Genomic DNA, 18,608 nt, shown 5'->3' with positions numbered 1-18,608 from the left:
GTGTTTTATGGAAACCAATTTGACAATAAATTTGATATTAAAAAAAAGCTATTTGCTATTAGATTTTGGTAAACAGTCTTTACTATGTTTATGTAATATCTTTGTATTCCATGAAGTTTTTTTAAACTAATTTTATTTATTTGGAGAGAGAGAGAAAGAGAGAGAGTGAAAGGCAGAGAGGGAGGAGCATAGAGAGAATCCTAAGCAGGCTCCAAGCTTAGTGCTGGAGCCCAATGCGGAGCTCACGGTCTGTGAGATCATGACCTGAACCGAGATCAAGAGCCAGACACCCAACTGATTGAGCCACCCAGGCACCCCTCCCATGAAAATTTAAAAAATAGGAATAGTTGGTGAATTTTAATAAAATTTTTGGTAGGTACTCTTAGGTTCATTTTTTTCTCCTTTAAGCTTTTGTGTCATGGATTATGATGATGCATTTATTAAAAAGTGAAACTCATGCTTATGTTTCTAGCATAAATTCTTTTTAAATTTAAATTCAAGTCAGTTAACATATAGTGCAGTATTTGTTTCAAGAGTAGAATTCAGTGATTCATCACTTACGTATAATACCGAGTGCTCATCCCAACAAGTGACCTCCCTTAATGCCCATCACCCATTTAGCCCATCCCTCCCCTCATCCCCTCCAGCCACCCTGAGTTCTCTGTATTTAAGAGTCTTTTATGGTTTGTCCCCTTTTCTGTTTTTATCTTATTTTTCCTTCCCTTTCCCTATACTCATGTTTTGTTTCTTGAATTCCACATATGAATGAAATCATATTTGAGCTTCTCTTACTTATTTTGCCTAGCATAATACATTCTAGCTCCATCCACATTGTTGTAAATGGCAAGATTTCATGTTTTTTGATCAAATTATATAATAATATATAATATTCCATTATACACACACACACACACACACACACACACACACACACACACACCCCACATCTTCTTTATCCATTCATCAGTCAATGCACATTTGGGCTCTTTCCATAATTTGGCTAGTTGATAGCACTGCTATAGGCACGGCAGCACATGTGCCCCTCAGCATTTTTGTATCCTTTCTATAACTTCCTAGTAGTGTAACTGCTGGGTCGCAGGGTAGTTCTATTTTTAACTTTTTGAGAAACCTCTATACTATTTTCTGGAGTGGCTGCACCAGTTTGCATTCCCAGCAAGTATGAAAAAGGGTTCCCCTTTCTCTGCATCCTTGCCAATGTCTGTTGTTTCCTGAGCTGTTAATTTTAGCCATTCTGACAGCTGTGAGGTGGTATCTCATTGTAGTTTTGATTTGTATTTCCCTGGTGATGAATGATGTTGAGCATCTTTTCATGTGTCTGTTAGCCATCTGGATGTCTTCTTTGGAAAAGTGTCTATTCATGTCTTCTGTCTTCTGTCCATTTCTTCACTGGATTATTTGTTTTTTGGGTGTTGAGTTTGGTAAGTTCTTTATAGATTTTAGATACTAACCCTTTATCTGATATGTCATTTGCAAATGTCTTCTCCCACTCCGTTGGTTGCCTTTTTATTTTGATGACTGTTTGCTTCACTGTGCAGAAGCTTTTTATCTTGATGAGGTCCCAATAGTGCATTTTTGCTTTTGTTTCCCTTGCCTCCAGATGTGTTGAGTAAGAAGTTGCTGTGGCCAAGGTCAAAGAGGTTGCTGCCTATTTTCTCCTCTAAGACTTTGATGGTTTCCTGTTTTACATTTAGGTCTTTCATCTATTTTGAATTTATTTTTGTGTATGGTGTTAAGGAAGTGCTGTCCAGGTTCATTCTTCTGCATGTCACTGACCAGTTTTCCCACACCATTTGCTGTAGAGACGGTCTTTTTTCCATTGGATATTCCTTCCTGTTTTGTCAAAGATTAGTTGGCCAGACATTTGTGGGTCTACTTCTGTATTTTCTATTCTGTTCCGTTGATCTATGTGTCTGTTTTCATGGCATAAATTCTTTTTTTGTATATTTTCCTCCAATATACAAGATTCTATTTTTGATATACCTTTTTGGTTGTGTCTACATTCAGAATAAGTGAGATTATCTCTGCCTTTAAAAAATGCCATCTTTATCAAGTTGGGGTATTATGATTACATTAATTCCATACAGAACCTTCCATATTTTCCTTTAGATTTTCAAATTTAGTGAAAACAAATTTGCACAAATATATTTGTAGTTTCAAATCTCTTCTGTACCCATATCATATATTCCTAAATTTTTCATTTTTTTATTGTGGTAACAACACATGAAATCTACCTTTTTAATAAAATTTTAAGTACTTTACATTATTGTTGACTATAGATATAATGTTGTACAGATTTCCAGAACTTATTCACCCTGCTTAACTGAAACTTTATTAATAAATCCCCATTCTCCAGCCTGTGACAATCACCATTCTACTTTTTTGATTCTATGCATTTGGCTTAGATACCTCATATAAGTGGAATTATGCAGTATCTTTCTGTGATTTCCCTATTTTATTTAGCATAATGTCCTCAAGGTTCATCTATGTTTTCACATATTGCAGGACTTCCTTATTTTTTAAGATTGAATAGTATTCTGTGGTACATACATGCAGATTTTACCTGTTCAACATTGTTTCTACATCTTGGCTATGGTAAACTTGGCTACAATGAACATGGGAATGCTAGTGTCTCTTTGTGATCCTTATTTCAATTGTTTAAATAAGTGCTATAAATGGGATTGCTGGATTGTAGGATAGTTCCTTTTTAGTTGTTTTGAGGAATCTCGATATTGTTTTTTATAGTGGTCACACTGTTTTGCATTCCCACCAACAGTGTGCAAGGCGGCTAATTTCGACAAATCCTAACACTGTTTTTTTGATAATAGCCATCCCAACAGCTATGAGGGGATATCTCACTGTAGTTCTGATTTACGTTTCCCTGATAATTATAATGTTGAACATTTTTTCATACATTTGTTGGCCATCTGTATGTCTTCTTTGAAGTATGTCTATCCAAGTCCTTAGCCCATTTTATAATTGGGATATTAACTTTGCTACTGAGTTGTAGGAGTTCCTTATATATTTTGGAGATGAACTCCTTAACAGGTATCAGGTTTGCAAATAATCTCTCCCACTCTGAAACCTGACTTTTCATTCTGTTGATTGTTTGCTGTACAGAAGCTTTTTAGCTTGATGTAGTCCCACTAATTTTTATTTTTGTTGTTTGTGCTTTTGATAGCATATCCATGAAATCATTTCAATGTCATGAAGCTTTTTCTAGGAGGTGTACAGTTTCAGGTATTAGATTTAAGTCTTTAATTCATTTTGAGTTGATTTTTGTGTATGGTGCACTTAAGAAGAATGTATATTCTGCCCCCCGTTAGGTTCAATGCTCTGATAGGTCTATTAGGTCCATTTGGTCTATATTAAGTCCTCTGTTTCTTTATTGATACTCTACCTGGATGTCCTACCCATTATTGAAAGTGGAATATAATGGGGCGCCTGGGTGGCTCAGTTGGTTAAACGTCCGACTTGGGCTCAAGTCGTGACCTCACAATTCGTGAGTTCGAGCCTCACACTGGGCTCTGTGCTGACAGCTCAGAGCCTGGAGCCTGCTTCAGATTCTGTGTCTCCCTCTCTCCCTGGCCCTCCCTTGTTCTCTCTCACACACACACACTCTCTCTCTCTCTCTCTCTCTCTCTCTCTCTCTCTGTCTCTCTCAAAAATAAACATTAAAAAAAAAAAAGAAAGTGAGATATTGAAGTCCCCTATTATTAGTACAGTAAAACCTTGGTTTGCAAGCAAAATTCATTCTGGAAGCATGCTTGTAATCCAAAGCACTTGTATATCAAAGCAAATTTCCCCATAAGAAATAATGGAAACTGAGCTGATTAATTCCACACCCCCAAAATATTCATATAAAAATGATTACAATTCTGTAATATAATACAAAATGATAAAGAAAATATAAAATGTAAGGAAAAATAAACAGATTAACCTGCACTTATCTTTGAAAACCTTCTTGGCTGGTGTGAGGGAGACAAGAGAGAGTAGGGTTATTGTGTAGTATGACTTTCACTACCACTAATGGATATTGACTACAGTACAGTATTAATAAACTTGTCATATACTGTATTTAATGTAAGTGGCAATAAGGCAGCATAGGAAAGGGTCAATAACTGCAGGCAGCCTGACCTACAATGAAGCCAAGCATTCCTAAGCTTACTCTTGTATGGAAAAGCAAAGGAATGTCTATAGGTGCTTTGAAGTGACAAAAAAAAAAAAAATACACTAATGCTGGTTGTGGGCACCTTCCAATGTTCTGAAAAATCATTGATTTCTGCCAAACACCATGGCTTGAGACCAAGCATCTGAGCATGGGAGACAATCTCCTACAATCCCTCAGCAAATGAGAGAGACAGAGAGACAGAGAGAACAACCTTTGGCTCAGTGGTGAGCATGTCACATGTGGCGTTATGTACTACTTGTATTGCAAGACATCACTCGGTTATCAAGTTAAAATTTATTAGAAATGTTTGCTCATCTTGTGGGACACTCACTGAACAAGTTAATTGCAATCCAAGGTTTTACTGTATATTGTTATCTGCTCCATTCAGTTCTGCCCATATTTGCTTTATATATTTAGGGGCTATTAGATTTTGGTAAACAGTCTTTACTATGTTTTTGTAGTATCTTTGTATTCCCATGAAATGTCAGGTGCATATATAATTGTTCTCTCTTCCTGGTGGATTACTCCTTTTATCATTATATAATGTCCTTGTCTCTTGTGGCTATCCTGACTTAAAGTCTATTTTGTCTGACCTAAGTATAGTCACCTTTGTTCTCTTTGAATTATCATTTGCATAGAATCTTTTCCCATCCCTTCACTTTCAGCCTATGTGTGTCCATAAATCTGAAGTGAGTTTCTTACAGAGTCTTGTTTTTTTAATCCATCCAGCCACTTTACATCTTCTGGTTGGGAAATTTAATCTATTTACATTTAAAGTAATTATTGATAGGGAAGGATTTAGTATTGCCATTTTGCTGTTTTCTGGTAGTTTTATGGTTACTTCGTCTGCCTTTTTCCTTTCTTGTCTTCCTTTCCATTTTATTGATTTTTTTGGTATTGATATGCTTTAACTACTTCCTTTTTTCTTTTGTAACTTCTATTGGTAATTTTTGTGGTTACCTTGGGGCTCACACAAAATATAGTTATAAGGGTCTATTTTATTTTATTTTTTTTTAACGTTTATTTATTTTTGAGACAGAGAGAGACAGAGCATGAATGGGGGAGGGTCAGAGAGAGGGAGACACAGAATCTGAAACAGGCTCCGGGCTCTGAGCTGTCAGCACAGGGGCCCGATGTGGGGCTCGAACTCACGGACCGCGAGATCGTGACCTGAGCCGAAGTCGGCGCTCAACCGACTGAGCCACCCAGGCGCCCCCTATAAGGGTCTATTTTAAGCTGATAACAACTTAAGCTTAATCACATTAAAAAAATCAACATTTTAACTTCTACCCCACTTGCTACTTTGTTATTATTGTCATAATTAGCATCTATTCATATTGTGTATTTTGTAATATATTTTGTTACTTTCAATACTTTTGTCTTTCAATTTTTATGCTAGAACTAAAAGCAATTTATTTACCACCATTAAAGTAATACAGTATTCTGTATTTGTCTATATATTTGCCTTTACCAATGAGTTTCATATTTTCTTAAGCCATCGTGTTGATTTTTATCATCATTTCAACTTGAAGAACTTCCTTTATCATTTCTTTCAAGGCAGTTATAGTAGTGATTAACTCCTTCAACCTTTGTTTAGAAAATTCTTTATCTCTTCATTTTGGGGGGATAATTTTGCCAGGTAAAGTAGCCTTGGTTGGCAGGGGTTTTTTTCTTTCAGTTTGAATATATCATGCAATTCTGTTCTAGCCTACAGACTTTCTGCTGAAAAAAGCCAATGAGAGTCATAAATGTTCCCTCTTATATGACAAGTTGCTTTTCTCTGATTTCAAAATTTTCTGTCTTTGGCTTTTGACAATTTGATTATAACATGTCTCAGTGTGGCTGTTTTTGGAGTCCTCCTGTTTGGTGTTCTCTAGAGTCTTCATGGATCTGTACACATCCATTTCCTTCCCCAGATCTGTGAATTTTCCAGCCTCTATTTCTTTGAGTAAGCTTTCTAGTCCTTTTATTTACTTTTTTTTTTCTGTCCTTCTGGGACTCCTATAATGTGTATATTGCTCTGCTTTATGATATCCTTTAAATCCCTGAACTTTCATTTTCTTTTCTTTTTTTTCTTTTTGCTCCTCTGACTGAATTATTTCCAATGATTTCTTTTTGAGTTCACTTGTCTGCTTGATCTCAGGTCATGATCTCACAGTTCATGAGTTTGAGTCGCACATCAGGTGAGCTCAAGCCCCACTTCAGGTGAGCTTGTGTCCTGCTTTGGGTGAGCACAAGCCCCGCTTCTGGTGAGCACGAACCCCACGAACCTCACTTCGGGTGAGCACAAGCCCCACTTAAGGTAAGACACAAGCCCCGGGTGAGCCCCACCTCCTCTTTCTCTCTCTCTCTCTGTTGCTCACTTGAGCCCTCTTTCTAAAAAAAATTGTTTTAGTAAATAAAACTTCCTCTTAAATTATGTTTTTATCAGCTGTTTGTTACAGTTCTTTTTTAATTTTTGTTTTTATTTTAGAGACACAGAGTGTGCACATGAGCAGGGGTGGGGGAAGACAGGGGGGTGGGGAGAGGGAGAGAAAGGGAATGAGAGAGAGAGGAAGAAGAAGAGAGAGAATCCCAAGCAGACTCCTCACTCAGCATGGAGTTTGTTGTGGGACTCAATTCCACAACCCTCAGATCATGACCTGAACCAAAATCAAGAGTCAGACGCTTAACCTACTGAGCCACTCAGGCGTCCCTCCTTATATTTCTAATAGTTTAAATGTGTTTGGCAGTCATGTTGGTATTAAAAAAAAAGTATTGAAATAATTCATGGGAAATTGCAAATATAACATAAAAAGGTCATATATACTTTTCACTGAGTTTCTCCCCTTTGATACAGAAGAGTGTCACAACCGGGACATCGACACTGAAACAATGTGAAGAGTTCTATGCCATTTTATCATGTGTAGATTTCTGTAACCACCACCACAATCAAGATAGAGGACTATGCTATCACCACAAAGATCTCATTCATACCACCCCTCTATATAGTCACTCCACCATTCCTAACCCCTGGCAACCACTAATATCTTTTCCATCTCTAATACTGTCATTTCAAAAATGTTACACAAACAGAATCATATGGTCTCTAACCTTTTGATATTGCTTTTTTCACTCACCTTAATGTCCTTGAGATCCTGCTAAGTTGTTTTGTGGCTCAATGTTTCGTCCCTTTTTGATGCTAATACATAATATGGACTTAACACAGTTTAACCTTTCACCTATTGAGGAACACTTTGGTTGCTTCCAGTTTTTAGCTATTAGAAATAAAGCTTCTGTAATTATTTATGTACAGATTTTTATGCAGACATACATTTTCATTTCTCTGGGATAAATATCCAGAACCCTAATTGCTAAGTCATACCATTTGCTTAGTTTTTTAAAGAAACTACTTGTTTTCCAGAGTTGCTATACAATTTTACACTCCTATCAGAAATGTATGAAAGATCTAGTTTCTCTGCGTCCTCATTAACATTTGGCATGGTCCCTATTTTTCAAATTTTAGCTGTTCTGATAGGTCTATAATGATCTCTTGGGGGTCTTAATTTGCATTCCTCTAATGCCTACTAATGTTAAACATCTTTTCATGGGCTTATCTGCTATTCATATATCCTGTTCAGTGAAATGTCTCTTCATCTTTTGCCCATTCTCTAACTGGATTGTTGAGTAATTAGAGTTCTTTATATATTCTAGATGAGTCTCTTATCAGATATATGGTCTATAAATATTTTCTCCCAGTTTATAGCATGTCTTTTCATACTCTTAACAGGATCTTTTCTAAATAAAGATTTTTTTTTTTTTTTTTTTTTTTTAGCTTTGATGAGGTCCAATTTATGGATTTCTTTTATGGATCACACTTTTGGTATCACGTTTAAGAATTCCTCCCCAAGTCCTAAAGATGTTCTATATTTTCTCCTAAAAAGTTTCATAGTTTTATATTTTATATTTAAGTCTACGACCCATTTAGGAGTGATTTTTGTATAAAATGTGAGGTTTAGCTTGAGGTCATTTTTTTGTCTATGTATGTCTAATTTTCCAGCATCATATGTTGAAAAGACTGTCTTTCATCTATGCAATTGCTTTTGCCTCTCTGTCAAAAATTAGTTGGCCATACATGTGTGAGTTCTCTTTTCTGTTTGATTGATCTGTGTATCTGTCTCATCACCAATACCACACAGTCTTCAAATTGAATATACTGGTTCCTTTCATGTTATTCTCCAAAATTATATTTTTTAATTTTTTTTAAATTTATTTATTTTTAGATAGAGAGCATGAGTGGGAGAGGGGCAGAGAGAAGGGACAGAAAATCCCAAGCAGGCTCTGTGCCATCAACTCAGAGCCTGATGAGGGGCTCAAACTCACGAACCATGAGATCATGACCTAAGCTGAAATCAAGAGTTGTATGCTTAACCGAATGAACCACCCAGGCGCCACTTCTTGGAAATTATTTTAACTCTTCTAGCTCCTTTGCCTTTTAGAAAATTTATATTTACATAAATATATTTAATACATATTTTATACGTATATACATAAGTCAGCATGTTGTACAGTTTAATATATATGTGATTTTATTCATGAATTATACCTTAATAAAGCTGGGGAAAAAGGTTAGGGAGAAAAAAGACCAAAAGCTTGATAGAAAAAGGGGAAAGGACATGAAGAGATAACTATTAAAAGATATAAAAACGGCCTTAAACATATTCAAACATGTTCAAATTCATTCAAAATTAGAAAAATACAACTTAAACAAAAGTAAGATGCCACTTCTTACCTATTTGGTGAAAATTAAAATTTATGAAATGGTAACATAACTCTGTTACTTACAGTGTGGGAAAATAGGCACTCTAATACATTGCTAGTGGGAATGCAACTGGCAAAACCCTTCTGAAGGGGACTTTGGCAATATCAAACAAAGCTACATATGCAGTTAGCTTTGGGCACTGCCTTCCCATTTTGGAGGAACTTGCCTCCACAAAAATACATATGTGTAAGATTATTTGTTGATGTATGGGTGTAATTTCAAAATAATGTAAACAACTGAAAAGCCCACACATAGGAGAGTGATTAAATAAATTACATCCACAATATGGATACTATGCACCAGTAAAAGAGAGAGAGAGAATGAGGAAGATTTCATTGACCTGCTATGGAAATAATTTATAGGATGTAACTTTAAAAAGGAAAGTGGAAAATGTTATGCTACCTTTACATAATAAAGAAGAGGCTATAAGAAAATATACATGTATCTGTTAATTTGTGCAGGAAGAAATACAGGAAAAATAAACTTGAGTACTATTAAGATTGGTGGTTGGTAACTGGATGGAAAGAAGTAGGACACAGGAACAGATTAAAGGCTCAAGGAGGTGTACTTTTGGGTATATTTTTGGGATAGTACTGAGTTTTAGAATCATGGTAATATTTCACATGTCCCCCAAATATTCATCATCATCCAAAATGTGAGGGAAAACCCAAAATTAAATACAAATAGTAACATATGAACTTAACTGTATCCAAAAGGAATAATATCATCAGAGTGGATAGATCTAGATAGAGAAGTACTAACTGAAATAATTTTGGAAAACATTATTTTGACCTCATACCATTCTCCAGTTCATATATCTGTTTTTCTTTTCTTTTAAAAAAAATTTTTTTAACATTTATTTATTTTTGAGAGAGAGAGAGAGAGAGACAGAGCATGAACATGGGAGGGGAAGAGGAGACACAGAATACAAAGCAGGCTCCAGGCTCTGAGCTGTCAGCACAGAACCCGGCATGGGGCTTGAACCCACAAACCGCGAGATCATGACCTGAGTTGAAGTTGGACGCTCAACTGACTGAGCCACCCAGGCACCCCCATATACCTGCTTTTCAGAGAGGCATGAATTAGTTATTCTAAAACCACTTTTCATGTATTCTAGGAATAAACCAATAAACATATCATGAGAAAGAAAGACAGAAAGACAGAAAGAAAGAGAGAGAAAGAAAGAAAGAAAGAAAGAAAGAAAGAAAGAAAGAAAGAAAAGGACTGAGGGTTTGAAAAGGGCTGTAGAGTACAGAGTAGGGAATGATGCAAAATGCATTCAACAGCAGAGGCCTGTGACCTACCCAGAGATCCACAAACCCCTGTTCCTGAAACCTTTGGTTTCAATGACTCAAAAGAACAATGAATGACAGGAGGGGAAGACTGTCCCATGAGGACTACGACTAGGACTAAAGAAGAAGGTTGTATCTTTTTCTTTCCTTGGGGCTTGATGCTGAGTAACAGTATTGGCAGGACCTCTGAAAGTTTCCTCTCCTTGGTATACTCCTCTATAAAGACAGCAGGAGTTCAGCTAAGCAGCACAATTGTTGTGCTTTGATGAGGGTTACAAAGTAAGGACACTACTGAGAAGACAGAGCAAAACAAGAGTAGGAGGAGGCACAATCAAATAGCAGATGTCATCATGTAATGTTCAGGCTTGGGGCAGCTATCCTTCTGACAGGCAGCAAAGCTTTGAGCTTTGGCCAAACAACTGTGTCGTGGACAAAGATCTGGATCTTGGGGAACGCAACTGAGACAGAAGTGCAGGATCATTAGTTGCTTCAACTGGGCCATGACAATGACAACCCTAGTTATTTTGCCTCCCTTCTGCCCTTTCCTCTATGAAATCAAATGGTCATTGATAAGGTTTAGGGATATTTGTCAAGAACTTCTCTGTTTATAAACATCAAAATGAAAAACTAAGCTTGGATCATGGCTTTTATTCAGGACGACTGGGTATTCAGAGGGTAGCCTGCATTCTCTTGTTATTATCAGCACTTGCTGGGCTATACAGGGAATCCTGACCTTACATGACATTGTCTTTGGCATCAAACCTATACACACTTCAAAGAATTTTGAGCATATGGTTTTCAGCATATCTTTAAAATCAGGTTAGTCTTATGTAGTCAGTGGAGATGAACAGGAGGAGCTCTTAACCACTTCACAATTTCACAGCAAAATAGAACCCTCCTCGTTTCCAATGTCCTAAATGTAGTCACTTCCCAAGTATGCAGAAATGTTTACTGTGGTTGACAACAAGCAGTTCCAAATGTGGAATAATGTTACCAAGACAACACAGATGGTAATGGATGTTCATGCTATGGTTAACTGGTACATGAAGGAAGTAAACGTGACAGTATTACTTACTGGGTTAAAGATATGGACACAGAGAAACCAGAAAATCTCCCTGAATTTGTAAGAAACACTTCAAATTTTTAACTGCTAGACAGACTGGCATCTTTTGAGAAGGGTGAAGCATAATGTTACTCATATGATCATTAAGCCAAAGTCTTGGGAACTACAAGGACCATGCATTTCTTAATGTTATCTGCAGTGCTGAGAATGCAACCAGTACTGAATCCTTATCTCATGAAAATATACCACATTTCACAGCTTTTATGGCTCATGAGCTTGAACTTGGGAATGAACCATGACCATGTGGCCTGCAAGTGTCATAACCAGAACCTCTGCCCTATGCATGAATTTCTTACTGTAGATATGGGCTTCAGCAACTGCAGCTTTGACAACTTCCACCAGCTGTTGTACAAGCACTGAGGGAACTCTCTGTTTAATAAACCTGAGCTCCAAAGCTCCTTTGGGAAGCCATATTGTAAAAAAAAAAAAAAAAAAAAAAAAGACAATAAATAAAGGAAAAGAATGTGATTGTGGCAGTGATTGTTAAAAGGATCATTGTTGTCTGCCCTCATGCCAGCTGAAGAAAGTTTCAGACTGCACACTTGGATCCTTCTCCAAAACCTGCATATTTCTAAAGGTAGAAAGTGCTGCCTCAGTGTAGATGAGTGTGACCTCCCAGAACACAGTAATGGCACCTCAAGGTGGTGCCAGACAGATATCTACCAGCAAGACAGCACACCTTAAAAAGAACAAGGTTACTGTTAGCAGGACTGGTGTTAAAGCACAGAGAATCAGTGTGTTAAAATCTTTGGAAAGGGCACGAAGGTTGCCTAGAAAGTTGATATCATTACCTGGATACCAAGAGTGACAGGTTTAGAAACTGTGGCAGTGAATCTAAAGGGATGGTTAAGATCTTCATTAACTGCAAGGCCAAAGATGCAAAATGTGAAAAGCTGTTGACTGAACTGAAAAACATCAAGCACCCAGTTCCCCGTGTGGGACATGTGGTATTGGAATGCACAGTTTTTTGAAGCCACAGACAGAATTGATGACAGGGAGATGAAGGATGGTACCCAAAGTGGTCCACAGAAAATCTATATTAATCAAACCTGCTTAGATAAAACCACTATACTCCATTATGACTACAGCCTGGACAAGTGTCATGGAGGAGTATTTGCAACAATTTTAAGAACTGCCACTATATCTGTCTATACCCTTCCTACATGTGAATCTAAAGGTTATGGGGACAGTTTGAATAGTGGCCCAGTTCTACGTGTCCCCTCTGTTTCTCAGTATGATAAAAAGCTGACAATACTGATCTGGATCTTGCCTAGCCTTTTACAATTCCTCATTCCTACTATCTATTTATTTGCTTACATGTATAGAAGATGTAAGACCAGTGTCAATTTAAAAATTCATCAGAGAAGCAAGATGAACAAACTTGACAAACATTTGATAATTACCCTCTTTCTGGTAATAAAGCCAAATATGAAGTGACACTAAAAGGACTTTTTAACAATTGGACTCTGTAGTTCTGGTGTCCCTCAAGGTCTATGGAAATAGGAATTCTTTCTTTTTTCCATCTGTCTCTTCAAATGTCAAATACTTATTCATTTTTAAATTAAAAGAGGTTAAAGCAGCTCCCTTGGTGAAGCAATCTTTCCTGTTCTGTGCTATCCAGAAATCAGGTCTCCAGAGCTCTGGGGCAATGAGAGGCCTCAAGATGTGATTTTTTTTTTTTTTTTTTTTAATGTTTAAGCTGTTACTGTGAGCTCCCTAACATTTCTGTAGAGAGTTCCTTGGAACAATCTCTGGAACTTACGTTTCAGAGCATCCTGTCTAATCCCCTACTGTAATCTACTTTGTAAATTTTCTCTAATCTTAAGGATTTTTCCTTGGACAAACCAAAGGAGTATATCAGGTGAGAAGCATCTGATTATTAACTCTAGGTGTTGTAGTTGATTCTCATTCCAGCCACTTTGTCTACTTGGCTTTCCTCTTTCTTTGGGCATCATAGTATATGATGCCCTGGCCTCAGACTTGTTCATGACTTAACTGGAGAGACCAAACATCACTTGTTGTATAGTTAAAGAAATGGATTAGACATTCCTACTATGAATGTGACTCTGCAGGCTGGAAATCTTTTCTTTCCCAAAAGGTTCAAATTCTCCTTACTAGCCATTCATTCACTTGTTCATTCATTTTTTTTTCTATAAACATACATTTAGCACTTAGCAGTAGGTCGAACCATGTAAAATTGAAATTAGGCCTTCTTCACCTATAAAAATGGCAAGTTCACATGGTTCAACGTAATTCTATGTTCAGGCACTATGAAACCTACCTTTGGACTTCTGCTTGTAAATGGAGTTGAGAGTTTTTGATATCTAAAGTTTCTTTTAATCCTGATTTCTCTTAAATCTTCTTATCCTCTGTAACTTCATAAGATTGGCCTTAATTTTCTAGAGCAGACGGTCCCTACTGTTGAGACTTGAAACAGCACTGAGCAAATAACAGAGTAGGATATGCCTGAGGATCCCACGGTCACTTTTTTGGTAGTTACTGTCTTTGTTTCTTCTGAGTCTCAGAAACCTTCAAAGAACAGAAACCCAGGATTTTCTTTGTCTGGTCTTAGAGTAACAATACTGGCAAAATCTGAGCAAGTTGTTGTATGTCACCCTACTTCCCCCACAATCACAGAGTAGAGAGCCTGGAAAGGACACATATAAATAATAACCTAGAATTTATCTATAAGAGATTTAAACAAATCTAATATTCACTGAGGTAACAGGAGTCTATTTCATAGGACAGTGGCTTCACCTCTCTGAATAAGACTTTAAGAATCACAAGCGAATCTGAGAATACTAGAGAGATCCTGCCCAATTCAATGAGAAAAGCCACTAAGCACGCACTACATCCTCTTTCCCTTCCATAGTTCAAGGCATGGTTGGAAAAGACTGGAGATGTTCCCCAACACTCTTCCCAATCCATTAGTGTGGAATAACTCCGGTTCCTGGATGTTCCAGTATTACAGTTTCAAAGAATGGTGGAGGGCTGGTAGCAAAAGCAAGGGTAGATTCCACTGTATCTAGGCCCCTGCTATAGAATCTCTTCTGTGAGCATAATAATGGTGTTTGGGTGTCTGCATCACGCCGAGCCTCTTGCTTTAGTTGGTAGAACTTGTACTGTGTCCAGCCATATACTCCACAGTTGAGCAGACCCTGGGATGATGCTGTTAGAGCCTGGAGGAGATGAAGGGGTGATGGAGCCCATCCTTCAGGTTTTCAGAGATCCAGGGAGTAGTCCCCATTCCCCTTATTTATAAAGCATTGTTACATTTCCTCTATCTCAAACATCAAGATCTGATGTCAGTTTTTTTATATTTTTCTAGCTCTTCCTAATAAACTCACTCTTCACACTGTATCTCGTCATGGATGACAGAGTTGGTCAGATTTCTTGGCATAAACATAAGGAAAATGAACTGGTTTCAATGCCCTCCCTTGTTACTTCCATTTTCCAGGTTAGGCTTGAGAAAACTGCCCTATCAGTATAGTCAGATAGCCCAAAAAGCCTTCTTAAATCTGATAAAAGAGGAAAAGAGAGAATCATTCTATTTCTGCATTCCTCTTTCCCCATTTACCTTGAATAGCTAATTTACCCCATTCAGTTCACTCTGGATGGGACAGAATCATGTACTATCAGTGTTTCACAAAAACATTATCTAGTAGATCTTGTTGTTTTGTTACCTATCCCTTAAAAACTATCAATAAAATGAAGCTGACCAGAGATACATATGCTCTGAAATGCATGGCAGCACTTTCACCAAAGTATCTACCTCAGCTGTGAGGAAAATTTCACATTCTTCATAAATATAAAGAATACATTTTCTCTTTTGCAATGTTGAAATAAATATGCTAAGGCAAAAAAAATTGTGCTTACTGAGTAATGGCAGTGTAAGAGAACAGAGTAAGAGGGTATAAAAACAGATGTGGAAGATGTTACCTGGAGAACACAGAGGGCCATGTGAAGCTTCATGTTCTGTGGCTTAGTCAACTTCATGATTATCAGAATGACGGCTGTGAAAACACAAAGTATGAATCTTGTTGACAACCCTGCCCTCTAAGCATAAAATTGTCCAGTATACATGCCTAAGCACTGTGAGAAATAAAGCCATAGGCATAATGAAGAGTAGGACTGAGATTAACCAGTTCCATAAACCACTGGGCCTCAGGTCTCCAACTTCTATTCCTCATTGACTAAACTTTGCAGGTTATTAGTGTAGCAATGATGGTAAGGCACACTACAGGAAGATAAGTTACACTTGTTAGCATTTCAGAATTTACCAAGCTTTTTTATAAACATTATCCAATCTGATCCTCACTACACTTTGTGTAGTAGGAAGGGCAGGTGTTAATATCTCTGAGCTCTGTCAGGACATTTCCTCTCTTACTGGATTGCATCTCATGTCTAATTACCATAATTTCTAAAACATAAGAAGAAAAACAAGAAAGTTGGGGAAACTTGAAATATGAGTGGGACAAACACAAGTTCTACAGTTGGACAGGAATTTAACAAGTTGCAGTCACCCTTACTGGTAAGACCACTTTGCTTGATCAGAACCCAATAGCTGCCCTCATCATTACCCAGCTTTTTCCATTAAGATACCCACCTGGGCCCCAGCAGCAAAAGAAGGCCACTGGATAGAAGCGCACTCGCTGTTCCACGATGTGAATCACTGCCCACTGTTCGGTCCCCAGAAAGCCAATCGATTTCACAAACTTCTTATATAGGGTCTGGGTTTGGATGAGTAAGACCTAAACATGGGTACAGCAGTTGAGTAGCTTTGCCTAAGGCTTGGTAAAACTTCCCAGGTGTGGCCTCCTATCATTGTAGAGGGATCACTTCTCTTGGGATCTGACAGCAAGAAAACTCATTCTCCTGTCTTTACCATCTAAGACCAGGCTTTTCTGAGAGAAAATTATCTTCAGAGTGAACTTCTGCTTGGCCGGGAAATGGACAAATAAACCTGTGTTTATCACATTCCATATATAAACATTACATCAACACTCAGGCTTTTTTTTTTTTTTCCTGACTGAGGCTAATCACCATATATGCATGGGAAGTTAAAGTTAAGATCTACCCAGACCCTCTTAAAACACTTTACTAGAGATTGTGTTAGAAAGCATTCTGTACTTAATACCCTTAAAATAAATATTTGAGCACTGTGGCTGGGCTTAAATTCTCAACTCTAAGAAAAAAAAAAATTTAGGAAGTCTTATTGTCCTTAGATGGAAAATACCATTTTCCCCTTCTTTTTGGGGGTTGTCTGAATAAGGTTAAGCTCATGGAATACAAATCAGTTTAGATTTCCAAAGTGCTTTTTGTGGGGAGTAAATTAAGTAATAATCTTGGTAACAAATCTGACCAAATCTAAAATTTTCCCAAATAATCCAGACCCACTCTCTAAGTGAACAAGTCAATTATTTAATTAAGTTTAGCCATGTAGTTTCCTTTCCCCACAGACACTGGAATCAAAAGGCGGCTTTTATTTATTTGGGAATATTTTCATCTACTAGAATCAGTTCTGATTCTGAATGCCCACTGAAGCATAGGCTATTCTAAAGAAGCAAGATTCTCCAGGATGCCAGGCTCTGGGATACCTGACTCTCTTGTCAATTAGTTCTAAACGTAGATTATCAAAACCATCTTAATATAAAGTAACCATTTCGCCCTCTTTACATAGTTGCTGATTTGAACTAAGCTATCCCCCTAACTTATTTTTAAATTGTCAAAGGAAATTCTCTGCAATTATACTTGGTTCACATGTTCCAGCTGTGCTAGCAAAATAAAACATCTCTGTAGGATAAATTTGGTCTGCAGGCAGATAGTTTGTAATCCTTGAATTAGCATATGAAGAAAGGAAAAAATGATACTGAAAAGTAGATATGGCAAATAAAAAGGCATATTCACTTGTGTACTGATTTTATACTAGGCAGTTACGTGTAAATAACATATTGTCCCATAGCTAATTATTTTAACTGTACATCATTCTGGTGATGTCAAATGAGTATTTAGTAACTGCTTAAGCCACTTAGCACTTTAACCCCAGTCAGACACAGCATATATGCATTTACACCCAATAAATAATTGAGAAAAGAAAACTCCTTTGTTATTTGGAAAATTATCAAATTAAATCAAAGCATATTTCCTATTTCTGGAGTGTTATCCTGTATAAAGGATATACTTGGCACATACTAATCTTCTGGTTTGGTTTTCCATGAGGATCCACAGGAACATATATTAGTTCTAGGGTGAGCATAATTATCACATAATTAATACAGGCTCTTTCCCCATTAATCATTTAATCTTGAGAAATCCAAAAACTGAGGTAGTAATTAAAGTATCAATATCTCTTAGCTACTTTCTTAGATCTAGAACTTTAGGAAATGCCTCTCCATCCCATTTTTCCCAGTCCCTAGGAATACTGCTGCATCCCTCCCAATCTTCCCTTTCTGTCCATAAAGGCAGGTAGCACCGTACCACAATAGCAAGGAGGCTGAGGAGAAAGCTGGTCAGGAAAATGGTGATCCCATAAAAATAAAGTGTGGTACAGACTGATGTGTTGACAGAAGGCAGTTCAGCCATGGCTGACGGTGGTGAATACATCAGAATACCCCTAGGAAGAGAATCAATGGACAGGAACACTGCTAAAGATACAGAGAGATACCCATTTGGTGCAACAAAATTTACTAAGTATGCAATTTTACTTATCATTTTGCTAACCCTTTCCCATAACCCCTTATTCTTTCTCATAGACACATTATCTTCTAGTATCTTTGTGTTATATTTCTACTTATGTATTTTTGGCCTTGACTACACCTTGCTCTATAGACTACACCAAGGTACCATAGAACCTTGTTCCAAATACAAACAACTTGGCCAGAGTATATGTAGAAAGTCTTTTCCATCTCTATATATGGAAAAGAAAAGGTGTAGTCTACCATGAAAATGATAGATCTGGTCCTTGCTTACCTGTGGCTCTGACTGAAGTTGCGGAAACATTCACTGACATTGCCCAGACAGAATACAGGTATCATCAACAGCAGAGGTATCAGGCTGGGAGGAAAAAAAAACCTTATCACCCTAATATTCAGACATTTTTATTCCCTTCCCCTTTGCAAAATACTCTGTTCTTCTCCTAACTCTATCACTCCACCACTCTCCACAAATATGTGTGTGTGTATATATATACATATATATATATAT

At 37.2% G+C, this 18,608-nt stretch overlaps 1 protein-coding gene across 6 annotated transcripts in view; it reads right to left on the bottom strand.

The window, feature by feature from the left end:
- Positions 1-18,608, bottom strand: part of TMEM116 (transmembrane protein 116) — a 163,418-nt gene that overhangs the window by 69,499 nt on the left and 75,311 nt on the right. For 5 of the 6 annotated variants that reach the window (XM_049619949.1, XM_049619945.1, XM_049619948.1 and 2 more), the window contains 5 exons: positions 18,375-18,458; positions 17,883-18,018; positions 16,012-16,156; positions 15,345-15,418; positions 1,392-14,584 (listed from right to left, as the gene is read on the bottom strand). In XM_049619949.1, the coding sequence (XP_049475906.1) occupies positions 14,333-14,584; positions 15,345-15,418; positions 16,012-16,156; positions 17,883-18,018; positions 18,375-18,458 (691 nt within the window). In that variant the 3' untranslated portion in view covers positions 1,392-14,332. Of the gene's footprint in view, positions 1-1,391; positions 14,585-15,344; positions 15,419-16,011; positions 16,157-17,882; positions 18,019-18,374; positions 18,459-18,608 lie in introns of those variants that run through there. The other variant, XM_049619947.1, reaches the window with a different exon arrangement.

Source organism: Panthera uncia, assembly GCF_023721935.1.
Source record: "Panthera uncia isolate 11264 chromosome D3 unlocalized genomic scaffold, Puncia_PCG_1.0 HiC_scaffold_8, whole genome shotgun sequence".
Classification (NCBI taxonomy): Eukaryota; Metazoa; Chordata; class Mammalia; order Carnivora; family Felidae; genus Panthera; species Panthera uncia.
This window is presented reverse-complemented; position numbering and strand designations above follow the sequence as displayed.